Below are 17,465 nucleotides of genomic sequence, written 5' to 3'. Positions count from 1 at the left end.
CTGGCATATGCTTCCCCCACACACAAACAACCATTTTGAACATGAAGCCAACGCAGAGGCAAACACCACACATCGAGGGAGATTTTTGATCTGTCTAAGAGTACTTTCTTCTTAAGCAGCTGGAGTGTAGTCATAACTGAAGCAAATCATGCTATCAGATTCTTCAGTTAGGTACAACCAACTATGCATTTCTTCTAGGGTGAGTTTGAATTTGGCTTCTGTCACTTACAGATGAAAAGAAGAACCCAGGTATTTTATTCCATGATGTTGTTGGCTCACCTTGTGCATACTGCGGTCGAAATCCTCTTCCTCTCCTCCCGACGAGAACCTTCTGGCTCGGGGCACTGTCAAAGGACAGGGGAGATTAACTCCAGCCAGTTTGTGCTTTCTGCTCAGCCCTCTGGCTCCCTCCCTCCATCCCCCAGTTTCTGGTGGGCTCCTCACTGCTGCTGTTGCAGCGTCTCATTTGCTTATGGTTGCTTCTGTGTCATACTCTTTCTCTGAACTGGAGTTTCTTAGACGGTAATGAAGTCCCCCCTGAGCTTCTGTAAAGCTTTGTTTAGAAAGGAGATTCCATTAGTGAAGTCCAGTGTTGAATCAAAGTAGATATTGGTGGAAACTCCTCTTCATGAAAGAAAGAAACAGCCTGGGCTGTGTGTTGGGGTGTCATGGTATCTAGAGGATTTATACCTTCCATCTTTAGACCCTAGGTCTCCTTCCCAAGAGCAGGAACCTGGCATTTTTGCTCCCCACTATATCCCTAGGATCTGGGGCTGGCATCTGACACCTGCTGTGGAAGCAGCAAGAATCTCAGTTATATCTTCTCCCAGCATTCTCAATGAAATGATTGTGTGGAGGAGTAGGTGACTGTCACTGATACGGATGGTAGGGCTCTGCCCTTTGGCCCTATGGTGATACTACCTTTGGGGGACCCGTGGTAGGTCCAATACTCGGACTCTGAAGCATAGTAGGGGTCTGGCGAGTAGGCTGGACTGTACTTGGAGGCCTGGCTGATGTCTTCACTTGTTTTGCTCTTGGTTGCTGTGGACAAATCACCTGCGAAGGACCCAAGGACAGCACTTTAAGAAGACAGAGTGTCTCAGCTTGGAACATGCTGAACATGTACTGTCTGCCTCTGTCATGTTCCAGTTCTGGGAGGCAAGGCTACTTAAGGTTAGAGGTCTCTGGTGGGAGAGCCTGGGGAGTGACGGAGGAGCTGGAGAAGCCCGGGGTGAACCTCCCCCCACCCCCCCATTTTACATTTGAGGGAAGAGAAGGGAAAGGGCTTGATTAAGACCACCCAGTTGGTTTGTTAATCGGATTAACTAGACTTGGGCTTCTTCCAGCACAATCTATGGAATGTAATGGTATATATTAAAACAATATCCTCAAACAAAACAAAACAAAACAAAACAAAACAAAACAAAACAAACCCCCTGAAGTTTCTGAATGAATCTAGCCCTTTCCTTCCTGACATCTTTGAAGCCTGCTTTGTCATGGCTTTGAACCACATTGAGGAAGGAATTGTTAAACAGCGCCAAGGTGCTTGCTGAGTTAGGTCAGCTGTCTCCATGTCCTATTTGAGGAGGCTGGGTGTCTTGAAGGAAGAGGCCCTGAACAGGGAGTGAGGAACAGGGAGCTCTGGTCTCAGCTCTGCCTCTCGATTTGAGCTCAGTCCCGAGCAAATCCTGGCCTTTCCTGCCTCGGTTACCTCATGGTTAAGTATTAGGATTGTGTGTTAGCTCAGGTTCTACCTGGCTTCGTGCCCCCACCTGAAGTAATCCTACAACACAGGTGACCAAAATACTTACTGCTGCAGACAAACATGTTTATAGGACAGTGACTTTACAGGGGACATAGACAGGTGACAGGCTGACAGGGCAGACAGCAGGGAGAAGTCAGCATGGCTTGTCAACCCCTCTGAGGGGGAGTTACAGGGAGGCTGTTAGGGACAAGATCTGTTCCAAGGACCAGAACAGCGGGTCCTGGCATCAGCGGGCTTTCATTCAGCCCAGGGCTGTGCATCGCTCCCTTGCTCCCTTGACTTGAGCCCTGCATGATTTCTCTTGGCTGACGACATTTTGCCTCTTCCTATGATGCTGCCACCAGACTGCATCCTGGGCTCCCCCTGAGCCTGCTTTGGTGCTATCTCCTGGAACCTTCTCAGAAAACCTACTGAGTCCTAAGAAACGTGAGAATCTTTTCTGTTTGTAAAGGCAAACTATCTTTGTGAGGGGCAGTAGCTTTTTTCCTGGCCACCTGCACAAATACAACGGGCTTACAGCTCACTGTAGGTCCCCGGCTCCACCGGCTCTGAAAACTGAAGACGTCTGTTTAAATGCGGGATCTTAGCTGGCATGGTGGTGCAGATCTGTAATCCCAACAGTTGAGAGAGGCTTATAGAGAACAACCAGGAGTTCAAGGCCAACCTGGGACTGTACAGTGAGTTTAAGGCAAGGTTCCCACCCCCCCCCCATCTTCTCTTTCTTCTTTCTCTGTGTAGCCTTGGCTGCCCTGGAGCTTGTTCTGTAGACCAGGCTAGCCTTGAACTCACAGAGATTCGATTGCCTCTCTTAGCAAGAGCTGTTGCACCCCCAACCCTAAAAAAATATTCAGGTCTTCAGTGCCCAGAGCCAGTTTTTATACTTGTCCCGCCTGCTCCACTATCTGATTAGCTGGGTCCACAGTACAGGGTTACTTCTAACATCTCCAAGCTCGAATCCAAGCATGTGTTTTCCTAACCAGAACAGTGAGCAACTGAAGGCAGCCAGGGTAGCAGCTGCTGTCTGCCTCATGGAAGGGAAAAGTATGCTTATTTGCCTGGGGCTTAATAAGCGCTTTGTATTAAGGAGCAGGAGGTCCCAGCATGGATGACTTTGGTACTAGAGTGTAGGTAGAAATCATGGGTAAAGCAGCCAAGAGATTTCTAAGCTGTGAACTCAGCATTTCTAATTTTAAGGGGTCTGGGTCATGGAGGAAGCCAGTGAATCTGCCCTTTTAAAATTAGTTTCTAAGGAACTGACATTCCATAGACCATTAAAAAAAAAAAAACCCAAATAAATGAATTAATGAGGGGCCAGAAAAGGAAGGTGTTTATCTAGCATGCACAAGGCCCCCAGGTTTGATCTCCAGCACCAGGGAAACTCAATGCAAAAGGAGAAAATAGTTTCCTGCTTTTTTTTCTCATCTATGAGCTTCCATCTGCACTCAGAAAAGCAGGAGAAAAACCTTAAAGCAGAGGCCACGGATGCAGTACAGGGATCTATGCATCTCACACAATCCTATCGAGCAGCCTGAATAACCAACATTCTGAGTGCAGTTCTCATAGGAGTTCAGGCATTTCCCAGGATTGCTCTGATCATGGTATCTAGAGCAGCCAAGAGCAGCCAAGGTTGGGGAGGTGGTAGAAAAGGATTTCGGGGACGTGAATAATTTTTTTTTTTCTCTTTTGAAATGACATCAACACCCAAAGTCACCCTGAGTGCTTGGGGGAAAGGGTAGCAAGAAAGACGATGGTGTGGCCTTGCACCGTCTCGTTCCTGGAAACCATCTGTATTGTTAGTATCACCCCCCCTCCTTGTTTGGCCAAGCTCTCTCTGCCTCTGACCATACCATGCCGTTTGTAGATCGGGGGTTTTCGGTAGATGTTACTTTCTCCAGCTGCCAGAGACCAGGAAGGGACAGTGGGGAGGAGAGAGAGAAACAGGGGAGGAGACAGCACTTGGTCAGTTGATCTGAGAAGAGAGAGCCAGTCAGCAACTTTTTCCAAGGGGCTACCATCTTCCCCCTGCCAGGCTTCCTAGTCTCTTCCTTTGCTCGCACCCTGACAGGTTCCAGGTAAAGCAGGGAAGAGGCCAGATGCATACAAATGGTACCAGGGAAGGGGAGGTGGACTAAATGGTGGGCATGCGAGGGCATGCTAAGCAGGCCTGGTGCCAAAAGTGTTTCACCGCTTCTGCCTTGACTCACTCCATGCAAAAGTCCTCTGGAAGCTGCAGGGTTTCAGCCTTGCCTACATTAGCCTCCCTCAGAGACATGCTGGGCCCCTCAAGGGGCCTTTGGGACCAGTGCAGGGAATGGAAAGAATAGGATCAACAATCAAGGGGGCAAGTGAGTGGGGGTTGCACAGCTGGAAAACGGTCTAGACCTGGGTCTGAGAAGACCCCATAATGTTGGTTACTGGTGGTTTGTTTTTTTTTGGTTTGTTTTTTTTTTTTTTGTCAACTTGATGGAAGACAGCATTCTCTGGGAAGAGGAATCCTCAGTTGAGACACTGACTCCATGTGGGGGCCTTTTCTTGATTAATGATTGATGTTGGAGGACCTAGTCCATTGTAGGCAGTGCAATTACTGGGCAAGTGGTACTGTGGTATGTACGTATGTATGTATGAATGCATGCATGCATGTATGTATGTATGAATGCATGTATGCATGTATGTATGTATGAATGCATGTATGAATGTATGTATGTATGAATGCATGCATGCATGTATGTATGCATGTATGAATGTATGTATGTATGAATGCATGCATGCATGTATGTATGCATGTATGTATGTATGCATGTATGTATGTATGCATGTATGCATGCATATATAAATAAAGTAAGCTAGGTAAGCAATGAGAGCAGGCTAGTAAGCAGCACTCCTCCACAGTCTCTGCTTCAGTTCCTGCCTCTAGGTTTCTGCCTTGCATTCCTGTCTTGGTTTTCCCCAATGACTGACTATATAACCTGTAAGTGAAGCAAAGCCTTTTCTCTTGCTACTTGCTTTTGGTCTTTTATTTATTTATTTATTTATTTATTTATTTATTTATTTATTATGACAGCAATAGAAAGCAAACGTGAACAACCATGGTGGGATTTCCTACCGGGCCATTGCATCCTCTGCCTTCCTCTCACCTCTGCTAGGTCCGCTGACTTTCTTTCTGCTGCTCCCAGCGCTTGGCTGTGGGGCCATCACAGCACTAACTTTGGTGCCCCCCTCCTCCAAGAGTCTTTTCCTGTCCACCTCACCAACACAACCTCCCTTTAGCCATTCCTCCACAGCGCTCTGGCTTTTTGCCTTTTCTGTTTATAGTAGCTATTATCACCTTCTACTACCCTTTCATTTCTACAGTTTTTTTTTTATTATTATTCATTCATCACCGCTATCTACACATCCATCTCGAGTATCACACTAACAGCTGAACTAACTGGGTGGATGGCGCTCTGCACACATTTAACTATGCTCATTATAAAGGTGAGATCTGGGCTGGTGCAAGCCCAACTGCAGTCTCAGGGTCCAGGATACTACCTGCCTACCCAGAGAAGACAAGAGATAGGCCCCAGATCATCAGCTTACAAACAGTGAGGTCAGGGTTCAAGCCAAAATATCCAAGGCAAGCACCCTTCACCAGCTTGCCTTTACTCTGTCCATCAGTGATATAAAGGGCCAATACTTGGGCATTTCATGTGAGTCCTTGAGCCCTTTCTTCCGTAGCCCTTCCTGATGGTCATGATCAAGATTGGTTGTATGGAGAAAGTAGACCAAAGCCCATAGATATGTTGGGGCTGGAAGGTGTGGGTGATTGGTTAGGAAGGTTCCCCCAGGAGCAGACTTCTCTTCAATGCCTGTGTAGCATCAAGCAAGTGGCTCAGGCATCTGTCACCCCCCATGGAGCATGCACTCATGCCGGGAATGGTGGGCTGGCAGCGCCTACCTGGGATGTGAAAATGCTTGGGAGCCTGGTAAGAGGTTGGAGTGGAGGACCTCACATCTAACTGGCTATGGAATGGAGAGCTCCGGCCGCTCTCAGGCCCTGGAGCATGCAGGCAGTGATCCCCAGAGAGAACAGAAGCATAGAGAAAACAGGCATTAGACACTGGGAGCACTGGAGGAAGCAGCAAGGTGGTGGTGGCGTTGGCAGCAGGGGTGGGCCGGGCTGGGCTGGGTGCCCCAGTGTGCTCAGCTCCAGAGTGGAAGCAGCTTGTGTTTTCATGCACCATGTCAGCTGAAACAAGCTTGACCTTTCACCTCATTTGACACCCCCCCCCCCCAAGTCTGATTCTGCCAAGACGATATCTACTTGCTTATCCTCCCACCCCACCCTGCTTAGGTTCCTCCCTCTGTTTCCCCTTTCTCTAGTTAAACACTTGCTCCTCCCCTTACTGCAGGGTGACTTATACATACTTTAACTGGCTGAGTGGGGCTGGTGCCCTCAGGTAAAGACCCGACTCCAGCCATGATGCTATATGTTTCTTCCTGTGTATGCACAGGCTGAAGGACGAGAGAGGACTCTTCCTCTAACCAGGGTCCCTGGGCTGCCTGACACGTCCTCTCCTGGAAGTTCTCAACCCACATTCTTGTTCTTCTTAGTGTCACATACCCATCATAGGGATTCAGTCAGGCCCACTAGTCACCTGAGTGGCCATAGGCTTTGGAAAGTGTCTATTGTCCTTGTAGCCCACGGATACTAAGTGACCACATTATCCTGGCTCCTCTCTTTGGGGCTTCCCTTGCCTTACCTGAGCGGTAGTAATGATGAGGTGAGCGGGAGAAGGTGGGAGACATGCCTTGCCGACTGTAGGTGGGAGAATCGATGTATCCAGGGCTGGAGGCCCGTCTTTGCCGGAGATCCAGGTTCTCATAGATGTCCTGGGGGAGGAGGCAGGACTATGAACAAGACCCATGGTATAAGATTTTGTTTGTGTGTTTGCAGTCAGGTGCTGTGGAGTCTGAAATTCTAGGGATTTGGGCTTGAGTCACACACACACAACCTGAGGAGGATGGGAGCGAATTCTTAGGCCTCATTCGCCACTCACAGGCCCTGGCTAGAACCCACACAGGCAGTTCCTTGATTCCGATTAGGGATTCGAGAGGCACACACGAGTCTGGGGTTCTTTCCATCCATTTCCATCCTTCATGCCATTGCTTGGTTGGGAAAAACATTTTGGGTTGGGATCAGGTCCTGTGGTGCAGGGGAGTTGTGACCAGGGAGCCTGAACACCACTGTGTGTGTGTGTATGTATATATATATATATATATGTGTGTGTGTGTGTGTGTATATATGTATATGTGTATATATGTATGTGTATGCATATATATATATATATATATATATATATATATATTCAGATACATATCAGATTAATTACCTGGGAGTAAGGAGATAATGTTCCCAGTGACTTTAGAAGTGAAGAATTTGAAGGCAGCCATGGAGGGAGCAAAGGGAGAGAGAGGCAAGAGAAGGGAGAGAACATGGTTACATTGTAAGATGGTTAAATGATGGTCAGGAGAGGGCCTGCAGCTGCTCATCTGGAGGGGACCCTATCCAGACAACATTTCATTTCAAATTCTAGAATATCAGGACCTTTGGAAAGTGGTAGGAAACACTGTGACCATGACTCCGCTTTCTAATATGAGGGCTCAGGGCCAGGCTAGGGTTCTCAGGAAATAGCTAGTCTTGTGAGCTCAGAGCTACTTTCTCAGCCCTCCCCTGTCTCTCTCCTGGCTCACACCTCCTTTGTGGTTCATGAAGACAAAGCCCAGGGGAACAGTATCCAAATTTATGGCTAAGCAAGGAGCACTGCTGTAAATTGGAAGGCTGGCATGGTGAGGAGCAGATCAAGCTGTGGACTCGGCCTGCTCAGCCAGGCTGCTGACTTCAGCTGTGACCAGGGTCCTGCTGGAACACGCACCCAACACTGACCAGACTCTTAATGTCTAAGACAAGTAAGAAATGTAGATTCTTACGTGAAATCTAACATTTACATGCCAACAGCTAATTTACATTTCTGAATGACTGACTCTCTGTGAGTGAACCCAAACCATCTGGGACTTGGCCTGACCCAAGGGCTCTGGTCTCGAGATTCAGAATTGGAGTCTACAAATACTTGATCCTCTTTTCCAGGCCCATTTTAGAAGCTAGAACTCAGAGACTCTCAGAAGTGGACTCTTTGACCAGATGGAACAGAACCCCTGTTGGTAGTGTTGTTGCTGCCCAAGAATACAAGCCAATGAGTGGTGGAGTTGAAACAGTTATCTGGAGGCCTGTTCCCCAGGCCAAGATCCATTGTTATAGTTCTAGGGCCTAGTATGGGTGAGAAATCTCTTGAACATGACTGGTCAGGAACTATTCTGTGATAGCTATCCTGCTTTCTCCAGAGAACCCTCACTTTTTCTAGTAGCCATTGAATAGTTTTTAAGTCCACCCAATGCTGTATTTTCACAAAGGTGTGTCCTGTTCTGAGCAGGAGGTTTTAAGTAAGGTTTAATATGGAGAGAACATGCCTAACCAGGGGTTAGGAATTTGGTTGCCTTTTGAACCTGGTATGGTATCAGAGACATGGGCTTGAGTACCAGCAAGATTTCTCTACTGTAAGAAAAGCAGCAGCTTGAGTAATGCATAGTTCTAGGCTCTCAGCTTGTGGGCTGGCTCAGTAAGTGTGGTGAGGACTGGGAAGGATGGAGAGCCTAGTCCTGTCCACAGGGCATCCTGCCACTTACCTCTAGAAAATGGACATACACTTTTAATGCTTTAGCTAAAGCCAGATTTTTGGATGAAAGTTCTTGGTTTTTTAAACTTGGCTATAAATTCCAGGTTAGACAGGACTAGGGGCCGATACTGTGGTGGACAGGCTGTCTATAATGAAGTTGTCTGGGGACTCTGGTAGGACCTTGTCTCTTTCAAGAGTCCCAGAGAGGGCAAGACTCGATACCTCTCCATAACCGCATCTCTCCAGCATCTCGTCGGAGGTGTATCTGGAATGAGGTTCGTAGGAAATGAGGTCGGGGCGTTGCACCTCGTAGATGGACTTAACCTTGGGGAGAGCTGCCAGGTCTTTGTAATTAAGGATCTCATTATCCACTTTAGCCTGGGGAAGAGGGAAATGGACAGGAGAGAAGAAGAAAGATAAGAGGGAAAAGGGGGAAAGAGAGAAGGAACAGAAGCAAGGGGCTCAAGCTTCTCCAGTTTCTACTAAGAACAACTATTAGCCACGAAGGGAAGAGCGGTAGATGTCAGAATAACCATGCTCCCAGAGGCCATCTATTGAACAACATTGTGAGGCTCCAGGCTTTACCAGAATGGTCTCCTCCAAAGGCCACCATAGCTCTCTGAAGGAAGAATTGATATTATCTTCTAGACGTGGAAACAGACACCTTAACTGGTGTCCCAGACGGCACTCTGAACTCCATTCCTGGATGCTGACTGCTGCCAACCCCACAACAGGACAGTATCCCTAGTTGCAGCCACCCTGATAACTCCCTTCTGGGGACTAGCTTATGCTTGCCAATAACTTTCTTATGGTATGGGTCCCCAGACGAAGCTCAGTGATTTCCCTGTAACTGGTGCCGTTCTGCAAGCCAGGGAGGGGCCTATTTTCTCTCATGTTCTGGATGGGAATCTGTAATGAGAACAGCCTGTGATGACAGTAACTTGTCTTGTTCTGGGGATGTAGCTCAGTAGCTTACTGGCTCAACAGGCACCTGGCACAAAGTTAATCTCAGGCCCATTAAAAAAAAAAAAAGTAGCCAGGCAGTGGTGGCACATGCCTTTAATCCCAGCACTTGGGAGGCAGAGGCAGGCAGATTTCTGAGTTTGAGGCCAGCCTGGTCTACAGAGTGAGTTCCAAGACAGCCAGGGCTATACAGAGAAACCCTGTCTCGAAAAACCAAAAAAAAAAAAAAAAAAAAAAAAAAAAAAAGAAAAAGTAACTTGTTTTCTGATACAGCTCCATGGCAGTATTGACCGATATTGAAGTTCCAGCAATTACTCCTATTTCACTTGTCCAGGGGAAGAGAGGACAGGAAATAGTGCCATTGATGGGTGCTACCCAGGGTCAAAGAAGAAACTGGATGTGAGTCTGAATGATCTCGCCATGGTGTCAAAGCCCGCCTGGGCCTGGCAGATTTGAGGACTATGCACGGAGTCTTCTCCTCGGGGCTGGGTTCTTCGTTGTCCGACACCCCCACATTCTTGGACTTGGCTCCTTTGCCTGTGGTCAGACATGCTGCTTCTCTCATTGCTCCCTAGATCTGCCACCCGCCTCCCTTGGCTTCCATCCCTTCTGTTATTCAGGAGTTCTTCCTCTGGGATGCCCTTTCTCAGCTGGCTCTGGATGGTCAAGCTTCTTCCTTCCTTGGTAGTATTGTAAAGGTGTGTGGTGACTTTTCCTTCTGCTACTTGCCATAGTTAACAGCTGATTAACCATGAGATGTCCAGTGTTATGAGGGTACTAGATCTGTCTGCCACCGTCTCCCCAACACAGAATACAGTATTTACCCCAGAGAGGAATCTCAGTATACACTGAATGAATGCATACATTATGTAACCTGGGACCCCTGAGGGCATCTAGCTTAACTCTCATCTCTTCTGCCTGTGCGTGGATGGCTCTGAAGTTGGAAGCCTAGACAGATGTAAGGGTCTGCTTTGTTTCTAGCCTTCCTGCATGTTTAGAAAGGTCTCCTTTAGCTTTGTAACTCGTTTTTAGTTGCATCTTCTCCTTCCTGCCTCTTTATCCCTTACCACTCCTTATATACCAACACTATCCCACCTCTCCCAGCCACTCTGACCCCCTCACTGTTGTCTCAGCTGGTCTCAGTTCAGACCCTGGAGCTGTTGTCTTGTCTCAGTTAAGGAATTGGAAAGGAGGCGGCTGGAGTTGATTTTAGAATGCAGGAAGGTTTCGTTCATCACTACACTTTCTCATGCTCCTTGAACTCTAAACTGTCCCTGTGGCTCTTGGTTTACTAAAGAACAAGGTCCAGGCCCTCCCCCATGCCCTTCTGTATCCTCAAGATCTGGTATGCCAGCCAGAATAAGGTGGGCATGGGTCAAATGACCTTAAACACATTTCAGGTGCTTGGTCAGGGCTGAGCAAAGCCCCGCCAGTGTTAAGAAGCAATACATACACAGATGACTCGGTTGGGTGACCCAATGCTGGATCCAGGGGGTGAGATGGAAGTTTCAGATGTCCGTCTATGCTGTGGGAAAGATGAAGACAGAGGGGTTAGAATCGGAAGTTCAGGCTCAGTGGGGAGAAGGCAGGTCCATGATGCAGCTTTGAAGGCACTTTAGCAGTATTGTTAAAGTATTCTGGCTACTGCTCTCCTGTCTATTCTAGGCCTCCTTAGTCAATATCTCTGTGTGAATGAGATCCAGCAGGTCCAGAACTTCAGGCTGCTGGGTAAAATATGAATTTATTTTCTAGTTATCTGTGGCCAGCATTTTAAATAGAAAATTGTTCCTAAAACTTCAACTTGGGCTATCTCAGCCAATAACATATTTAGTTTAAATGAATAAAACTGCTTAGTATTCATTTCTTGGTAGCTTGGTAAACAGCTCACTTACTTGCACAATAGGCTGATTCTTTGCAGTGAGCCCTTGGAAGACTGACATCAACTTAAGTGAAAACCTTAAATCACCTGTCTCCGTATGTCGGCCATGATGGATTACCAGCACTCCACCCCCCACCCCAATAGTGTGCATCCCAGAGTGTGGCAGCGTGTGATGATGAGACAGTCAAGATTGGCTCAAGGACCACTAGGAAGGACGTGCGGGTTTAGAGATCTCAGATTCCTGATGTGCAAAAGGGAATGGTGGTCGTGCCTCAGGACTGCTCAGTCCTCTCACATCCATCTCAAAGCACCCTGAGTGGCACTGAAGGATGGCTTTCACCAAACCATGAATGAGAACTAGAGGTGGATCTCGGAAAGTGAACATCCGATGGCACTGCGTCATACAGTGATGAGTTGGGTGCTTTATTTCAAGCCTCCTGATTAGCTGGAGGAGGACTTTGATTTGGTGCTAACACATTCCAACAGCTGTTCCAACAGCACTTAATTCCCTCTTTGAATTAACGAGTGTGTCAGCAGCACTAGCTAGCATTTCTTAAGATTTATTTTTAATAACTACTCCATTACCGTTGGGTTGATTTTGTTTATAGCCAGCATTACTCCGTTCTACATGTGAACCTCAAGTTTTATTTTAAAATGAATTCAGTTAAATGAAAAGTAGTGGGGTTGCTTTCAAGGAAAAAACAAAAGGGAATGGGAACTCATGAAGAGGAGGCACACAGATACTGTGAGAAGCATCAGGGGTTTAAAGGAGAACTCAAATTTGGGAAATTCTCCAGAGAAGAGACTGAGAAAAATGACAGCTAGGTCTTCTTAAGCTTTACAGACCTTAGGAAGAACAGGGTGGGGGATTCACACATGGACAGAAGGAAATTACACAGCAACAGGGCCGATTCTTTCACCAAATTCACATTGGAAGGATGAAGTGGCTAGGGAGAAGGGTTAATTAGCTAATCAGAAATTGTGCATGGGTATGTTTAGTTGAGAAGATTCTAGCAAGTGACATAAGAGACCCTTAAGGGGTCAAATCGACAGCAGGGGGATGAATATAAAGGCATGTTATAGGGGAAAGAGGGAGGGGATGAGGGTTTGTGGAGGGGAAACTGGGAAAGGGGATAACATTTGAAATGTCAATATATAAAATGCCCAATAAAAAATGAAAAAATAAACAAACAAAGGCATGTGAGCTCACGTGTCTCTCTCCCCCCCCCAATGGACATCTCAGGAGCCTCTCTGCAGCCTGAAGAGGCATTGCAACCAACCTCTCCCTGCATAAGCCTGGATGAGACCAACCCCTCCCTTTAGTACCAGGGTTTCAGATTCACAGGCCTTCCTGGCATCTGTCAGAGCACAGCAATTCCGAGGTACCAGGGCCTCAGCTGGTCTGCTGTGTGCCTGGGGACCACACAGCACTCTGCTTCAGCCTGGCTGCATCGCTGCTGTCAAATCACTCTCTTCAGATTTGATTTTCTCACAGGCAAGGTAGAGATACAATTTCTTGCCTCATCTGCCTCGGGAGGTTAAAGGAAGCCAGCCAGAGAGGCGCTAGGAAGACACTCTGTAAGCTGTCAACTACTGAGATGATAACAACGATACAATTATTAACAAATGACCTTAGGCTAGGGAAAAGCCATGGCATAATAACTCAGACTGGCTGCCATCTTGGCCGGCATTGGTACAGTTATAATTTTACCCTCCCTAGACATACTTAAAAATCTCCCATGGATAAAATCCTTTATTGTCTTAAAGGTTCTTTCATACATACATGGGATCTTAATTCACCCCAAGCCCCCATGAAGTTACTCTTCCCATTAAAGAGTACACAGCAATGTATACACTGGGAGCTGGTATGCTCTGTACTAAAACACATCTCTCCTAACCTGTGGTAAAACGTGGTGTGGACGACCATGCCTCTTACCTTGAGCTTCTTCTCTGCCCTGGCTGCCTGCTTGCAGATTGGGTGCCAAACCTCAGAACCTAAGGAGCCAGGAAAATAACAAAGACTGAGACCTCTCAAAGCTACCAATGACCAGAGTCCCCACCTTACCTCAGTTTTCTCCTTTGACAAGCATGTGTGCCCTACACACACGTCAGTTGGGAAGAATCCCTTCTGTCTCCTGGTTTTCTTAGCTCCCCATTGTCTCTGAAAACCACTGGTAAGCCAATCTGTTATTCCTTTTCAGGGTGTCTGAATCCTAACTCCGTCTTCACAGTTCACACGGCATCCTCTCGTGAACTCTCTTACCTGTCAGCTGGAGGTGACTTTTTCCTCCTTGGGGCTCCATAGTTCTCTGAAGTTTCTCCACAACACAGTCTTAAGTCATATTAGCTTGCGAATTTGCCGCCCTAAGTACATTAACAGCACCTTCTAAGCAGGGATTGAGCTTTACCCATGGATCTGTCTCCCACAGCATCTGCACAGAGTTTGCCTTTAGTGCAAGTCCATGGGTTTGCAGGGCGAATAGATGAACAGAGGACTATCCCTGACTGACACACAGCAGGTGGCCAATAAATATTTGTTGAATGGATGAATGGCAGTGGGGGGTGAAAGGAAAAAACAAACCATGGTTATCTCAGCTTTCTTTTCTCTTAAGACTTCAGATAGAATTAGGACGAATTTGCATTTAAGGGGCGAAGGTGTCATGGCGTATAATCTGTATAGGAGCATTGTCTTGACCCGATAATTCCCCAGAGACTCCAGACCCTTCAAATTTAGTACACCAGTGTTGCTAATACCCACATTTTATAATGGGTGGGGGTCCAGTTGGCTGGCTCCAAACCCAGGAGGCCAATTTGGAAAGGCATGAACAACAGGTGGTTGGTCACATGCTTGTGAAGCCTCCACTATTACACATTCCCCAAAGAAGGGACAGGTGTCCTGGATTAGAAGGGAAAAAAATAGGAACGCGTTATCCCTCTGGAGCCATCCCTTGGGTAACCAGCTCTAAAAGGATAGGGGCCAGCAAATGGCTCCATTCCTGAGCAGCAGATGGTATTGGCTTGTCTGACTTTGTTTCTAGGTTATACTTTCCATGATGGTTGTTGCCTGGAGCTCCTAGGACCCCGATATTGGTTAAGGCACAGGGGTTTGGTGTTGAGATCAAAGACCCGAAGGAGAGGAAAGAGGATCAGCCCCAAATATGGAGCCCCTAGTAGATCCCCGCCCCATCTTTATTTCTTCATCTGAGTAGATATCAAGGCAACACCTGGATAGTCTTAGGTTATTTTCATTTCCAAAATTCTTATTTCAGGGCTGGCTTTGTCTTTTATGGGATAAGAATCCCCACTCAACTGCTAGTATTCTTGGATGTTTTTAATTATTCAAGAGGAGTTTGCTTCTGCCTAACAGGAAAAATGCAGTGGTTATCAGAGCCCAGTAGAGGGACTCTGGGTCTGAGGCTTGAGCCAGGGATCACAGGGTGTGTCTGCTATCAAGCAAGCTGTGGGTCGTGATCTTCCCTTTGGGGAGTTTAAATTACAGGGAGCATTTCCGGTTCCTCTCTGGGTTGCTCCTGAGTCCACCAGGAGTTGTTTACCGCTTTGGCTATGGCAGGAAACATATGTTCCAGGTCACTGTAGGAAATGCTTGAGGTGGACATGGGGGTCTGATGACGTCATGGAATGAAGTGAAAGACAAAAAGGAAAGGTGAGGCGGGCAGAAGTCCAGGCTGGGGGAAATGAGAGCAGCATGTGTGGGTTCAGATGGAACTGTCTCTCTTGCTTTGACCCTGTGACACGACATATCTGATCTGAACTAAAACCGAGTCACAAATGGCTATTCGCTTCACTCTGCATATACTCTGCATACAAGAAAGCATGCCTATAAAGGAATTGAGAGAGGAGAGGAAGAATCATAAGAGGAAGAATCACAGGAGGAAGATGTAATTAGAAATGAAAAAGGAGAGGTCATTCAGGAGTTGCCAGGAAAAAAAATAAATACATACACACACACACACACACACACACACACACACACACACACACATATATATATATGTACACACACACACACACACACACACATATATATATATATATATATATATATATATATATATATCGATAAACTCAGATAAAGGCAAGAAAAAGTGTTTTTGTTTGTTTTTTTTTCCCATGAAGACTTGTAGGAAATTATGGTCTCCTGAGCATTTACGCCCTTGGTCACCAGATCAATAGCATGATCCCTAACAAAAAGAAAACAGCTAGTATGCTGGCTAGTTTTGTGTCAATTTGACACAGGCTGGAGTCATCTGGGAAGAGAGAATTTTAATTAAGAGAATGCTTCCCATGGGATCAGATGATGGGCAAGCCTGTAGGGCATTTTCTTGATTGGTGATTGGCGTGGAAGGGCTCAGCCCATTGTGGGTGGCTCTATCCTTGGGTTGGTGGTCCTAGGGAGCAGGCTGAGCAAGGAACGTGAAATAAGTCAGTAAGCAGCATCCCTCCATTGCCTCTGTATCAGCTTTTGGTTCCTGCCTCCAGGTTCCTTCTGCTTGAGTTCCCGCCTTCACTGCTTTCAATGATGACCTGTCATATGGAACTGTGAGTGAAATAAACCCTTTGCTCTCCAAGTTGGTTTTGGTCATGGTGTTTCACCATAGCAATAGTAACCCTAACTAAGAAACCCAGGGAAGAAGGTAACCATTTTTTTCCTCCCATTTAAATTCCCAACACAGATCCTGGCCCATGTAAATGACTGGGTGGATCCTTTAGTTCGTCCTTCCTTCCGTCCGTCCTTCCTTCCTTCCGTCCTTCCTCCCTTCCTTTCTTTGTTCGTCTTATTCTTTTTTTTTTTTTTTTTTTTTACAAGTATAATGTGAAGGATGCCCAGAGGAAGATGGTAACCAGAACAGGAGGACACCCAAATTGGTCCCTAAAGGTAGAATAGAAGGCTGAGACAGGCTGTGTACATTTCTATGCTGAGAAGGTGCTTTTATAGGATTTGCAATGAGAACTGAGGGCAAACATTCCAGGGAAGGAAAACTAACTTTCACTTCTTGAATGCTCTTGCTCAGTTGATAATGAGATTCCCCTTCCTCTACACGTTTTCAAATATACACAGGACGGGAAAAAGCTCAGCCTCGGTATTGTGGAGGGGACTCATCACATGTCAATCAAACACCGATGGATTTTGGACAACCATCCCAGTCCTTGGAGATCTTGTTTTAAAATTAATAGGTCTTTCCATATACACATAACAAACATTTGACCTGCCCAGTACTCCCAAAGGAAATGGAAATTCTCTGAAGAGAGATCCCTTATCTATGTGTCTATTGAGACCAAAGAGTCTCAATAAATATTCAGAGAGAATGAATAGAGAACAATGGGCCAATAAGATGGTTTAGCCTGTAAAGGCAATTGCCACCAAGCCTGCTGACCTGAGTCTGATCCCCAGGACCTATATGGTAGGAGAGAACCAACTCCCACAAGTTGTCCTCTGACTACAAATGCACTGTGGCTCATCTACACACATATTCACAAATTAATACAACAACGACAGTCATAATAAAGCTTAAAAAAAAAAGAAACAAGAAATTTGATGTTAGGTCAGTTGGATTTTCTAAGCTGATCTTGGGAATTTGGGCAAATAGAACAAGTTAACCTCTCATTTGACAGCTCCCATTGTAGACTGAGTGTATGTGAGAGCATTTGGTAGACTGGTGTTGGTCAAGCTGTGACCTATGTGGAACATATATCTGATAAGCTGGGCAGACTTCTGAGGGCCCTGTGCTGAGCCCGACACTAATTTCTTGAAGGTAGGGGTGAGAATCAGCAACTCTCCAGGTGACTTACTGGTTTTAAAGACGAGGACCAGATGGTTAAATACCAATACAGCACTCCAAGTAAAATGTTAATGAATGTTATGGGAGAGAGAAACCAACAGCCCAAGACAGAATCTAACATCATTCAAGAATGGGACATGTTTTGTTTGAGCTCCTGGTTCCACAAGTCATTCTCTTTTATTCCTGAGACTGTCACCCAGGACTCCATACTCTGTGGTTGAAATCTATTGTGAAGGTTAGAGGGTCCTCGGCTAACTAGAGACACAGACCTAAATCTAACATAGTCCTCAGGTTGGCTTTGATGTTCACCAGAACCAGCAAGACTAGTTACAGTATGGCCCAGACCT

At 46.4% G+C, this 17,465-nt stretch overlaps 1 protein-coding gene across 5 annotated transcripts in view; it reads right to left on the bottom strand.

Annotated features, from left to right (window-relative positions):
• Ablim3 (actin binding LIM protein family member 3) overlaps positions 1-17,465 on the bottom strand; it is a 119,253-nt gene that overhangs the window by 14,247 nt on the left and 87,541 nt on the right. For 2 of the 5 annotated variants that reach the window (XR_013103662.1, XM_034518077.2), the window contains 9 exons: positions 13,254-13,312; positions 10,892-10,963; positions 8,698-8,853; positions 7,135-7,164; positions 6,505-6,634; positions 5,700-5,798; positions 3,613-3,660; positions 922-1,056; positions 280-344 (listed from right to left, as the gene is read on the bottom strand). Coding sequence is in view for 1 of the 5 variants with exons in the window: in XM_034518077.2 (XP_034373968.1) it covers positions 280-344; positions 922-1,056; positions 3,613-3,660; positions 5,700-5,798; positions 6,505-6,634; positions 7,135-7,164; positions 8,698-8,853; positions 10,892-10,963; positions 13,254-13,312 (794 nt within the window). In the remaining 4 variants the exon portion in view is untranslated. The remainder of the gene's footprint in view (positions 1-279; positions 345-921; positions 1,057-3,612; positions 3,661-5,699; positions 5,799-6,504; positions 6,635-7,134; positions 7,165-8,697; positions 8,854-10,891; positions 10,964-13,253; positions 13,313-17,465) is intronic. The other 3 variants (XR_013103663.1, XR_013103664.1, XR_013103665.1) reach the window with 3 other exon arrangements.

The sequence above is a fragment of the Arvicanthis niloticus genome, chromosome 14 (genome assembly GCF_011762505.2).
Source record: "Arvicanthis niloticus isolate mArvNil1 chromosome 14, mArvNil1.pat.X, whole genome shotgun sequence".
NCBI classification, from domain to species: Eukaryota; Metazoa; Chordata; class Mammalia; order Rodentia; family Muridae; genus Arvicanthis; species Arvicanthis niloticus.
Note: the sequence above shows the minus strand (reverse complement) of the source record. Positions and strands in the feature narration are given on the sequence as shown.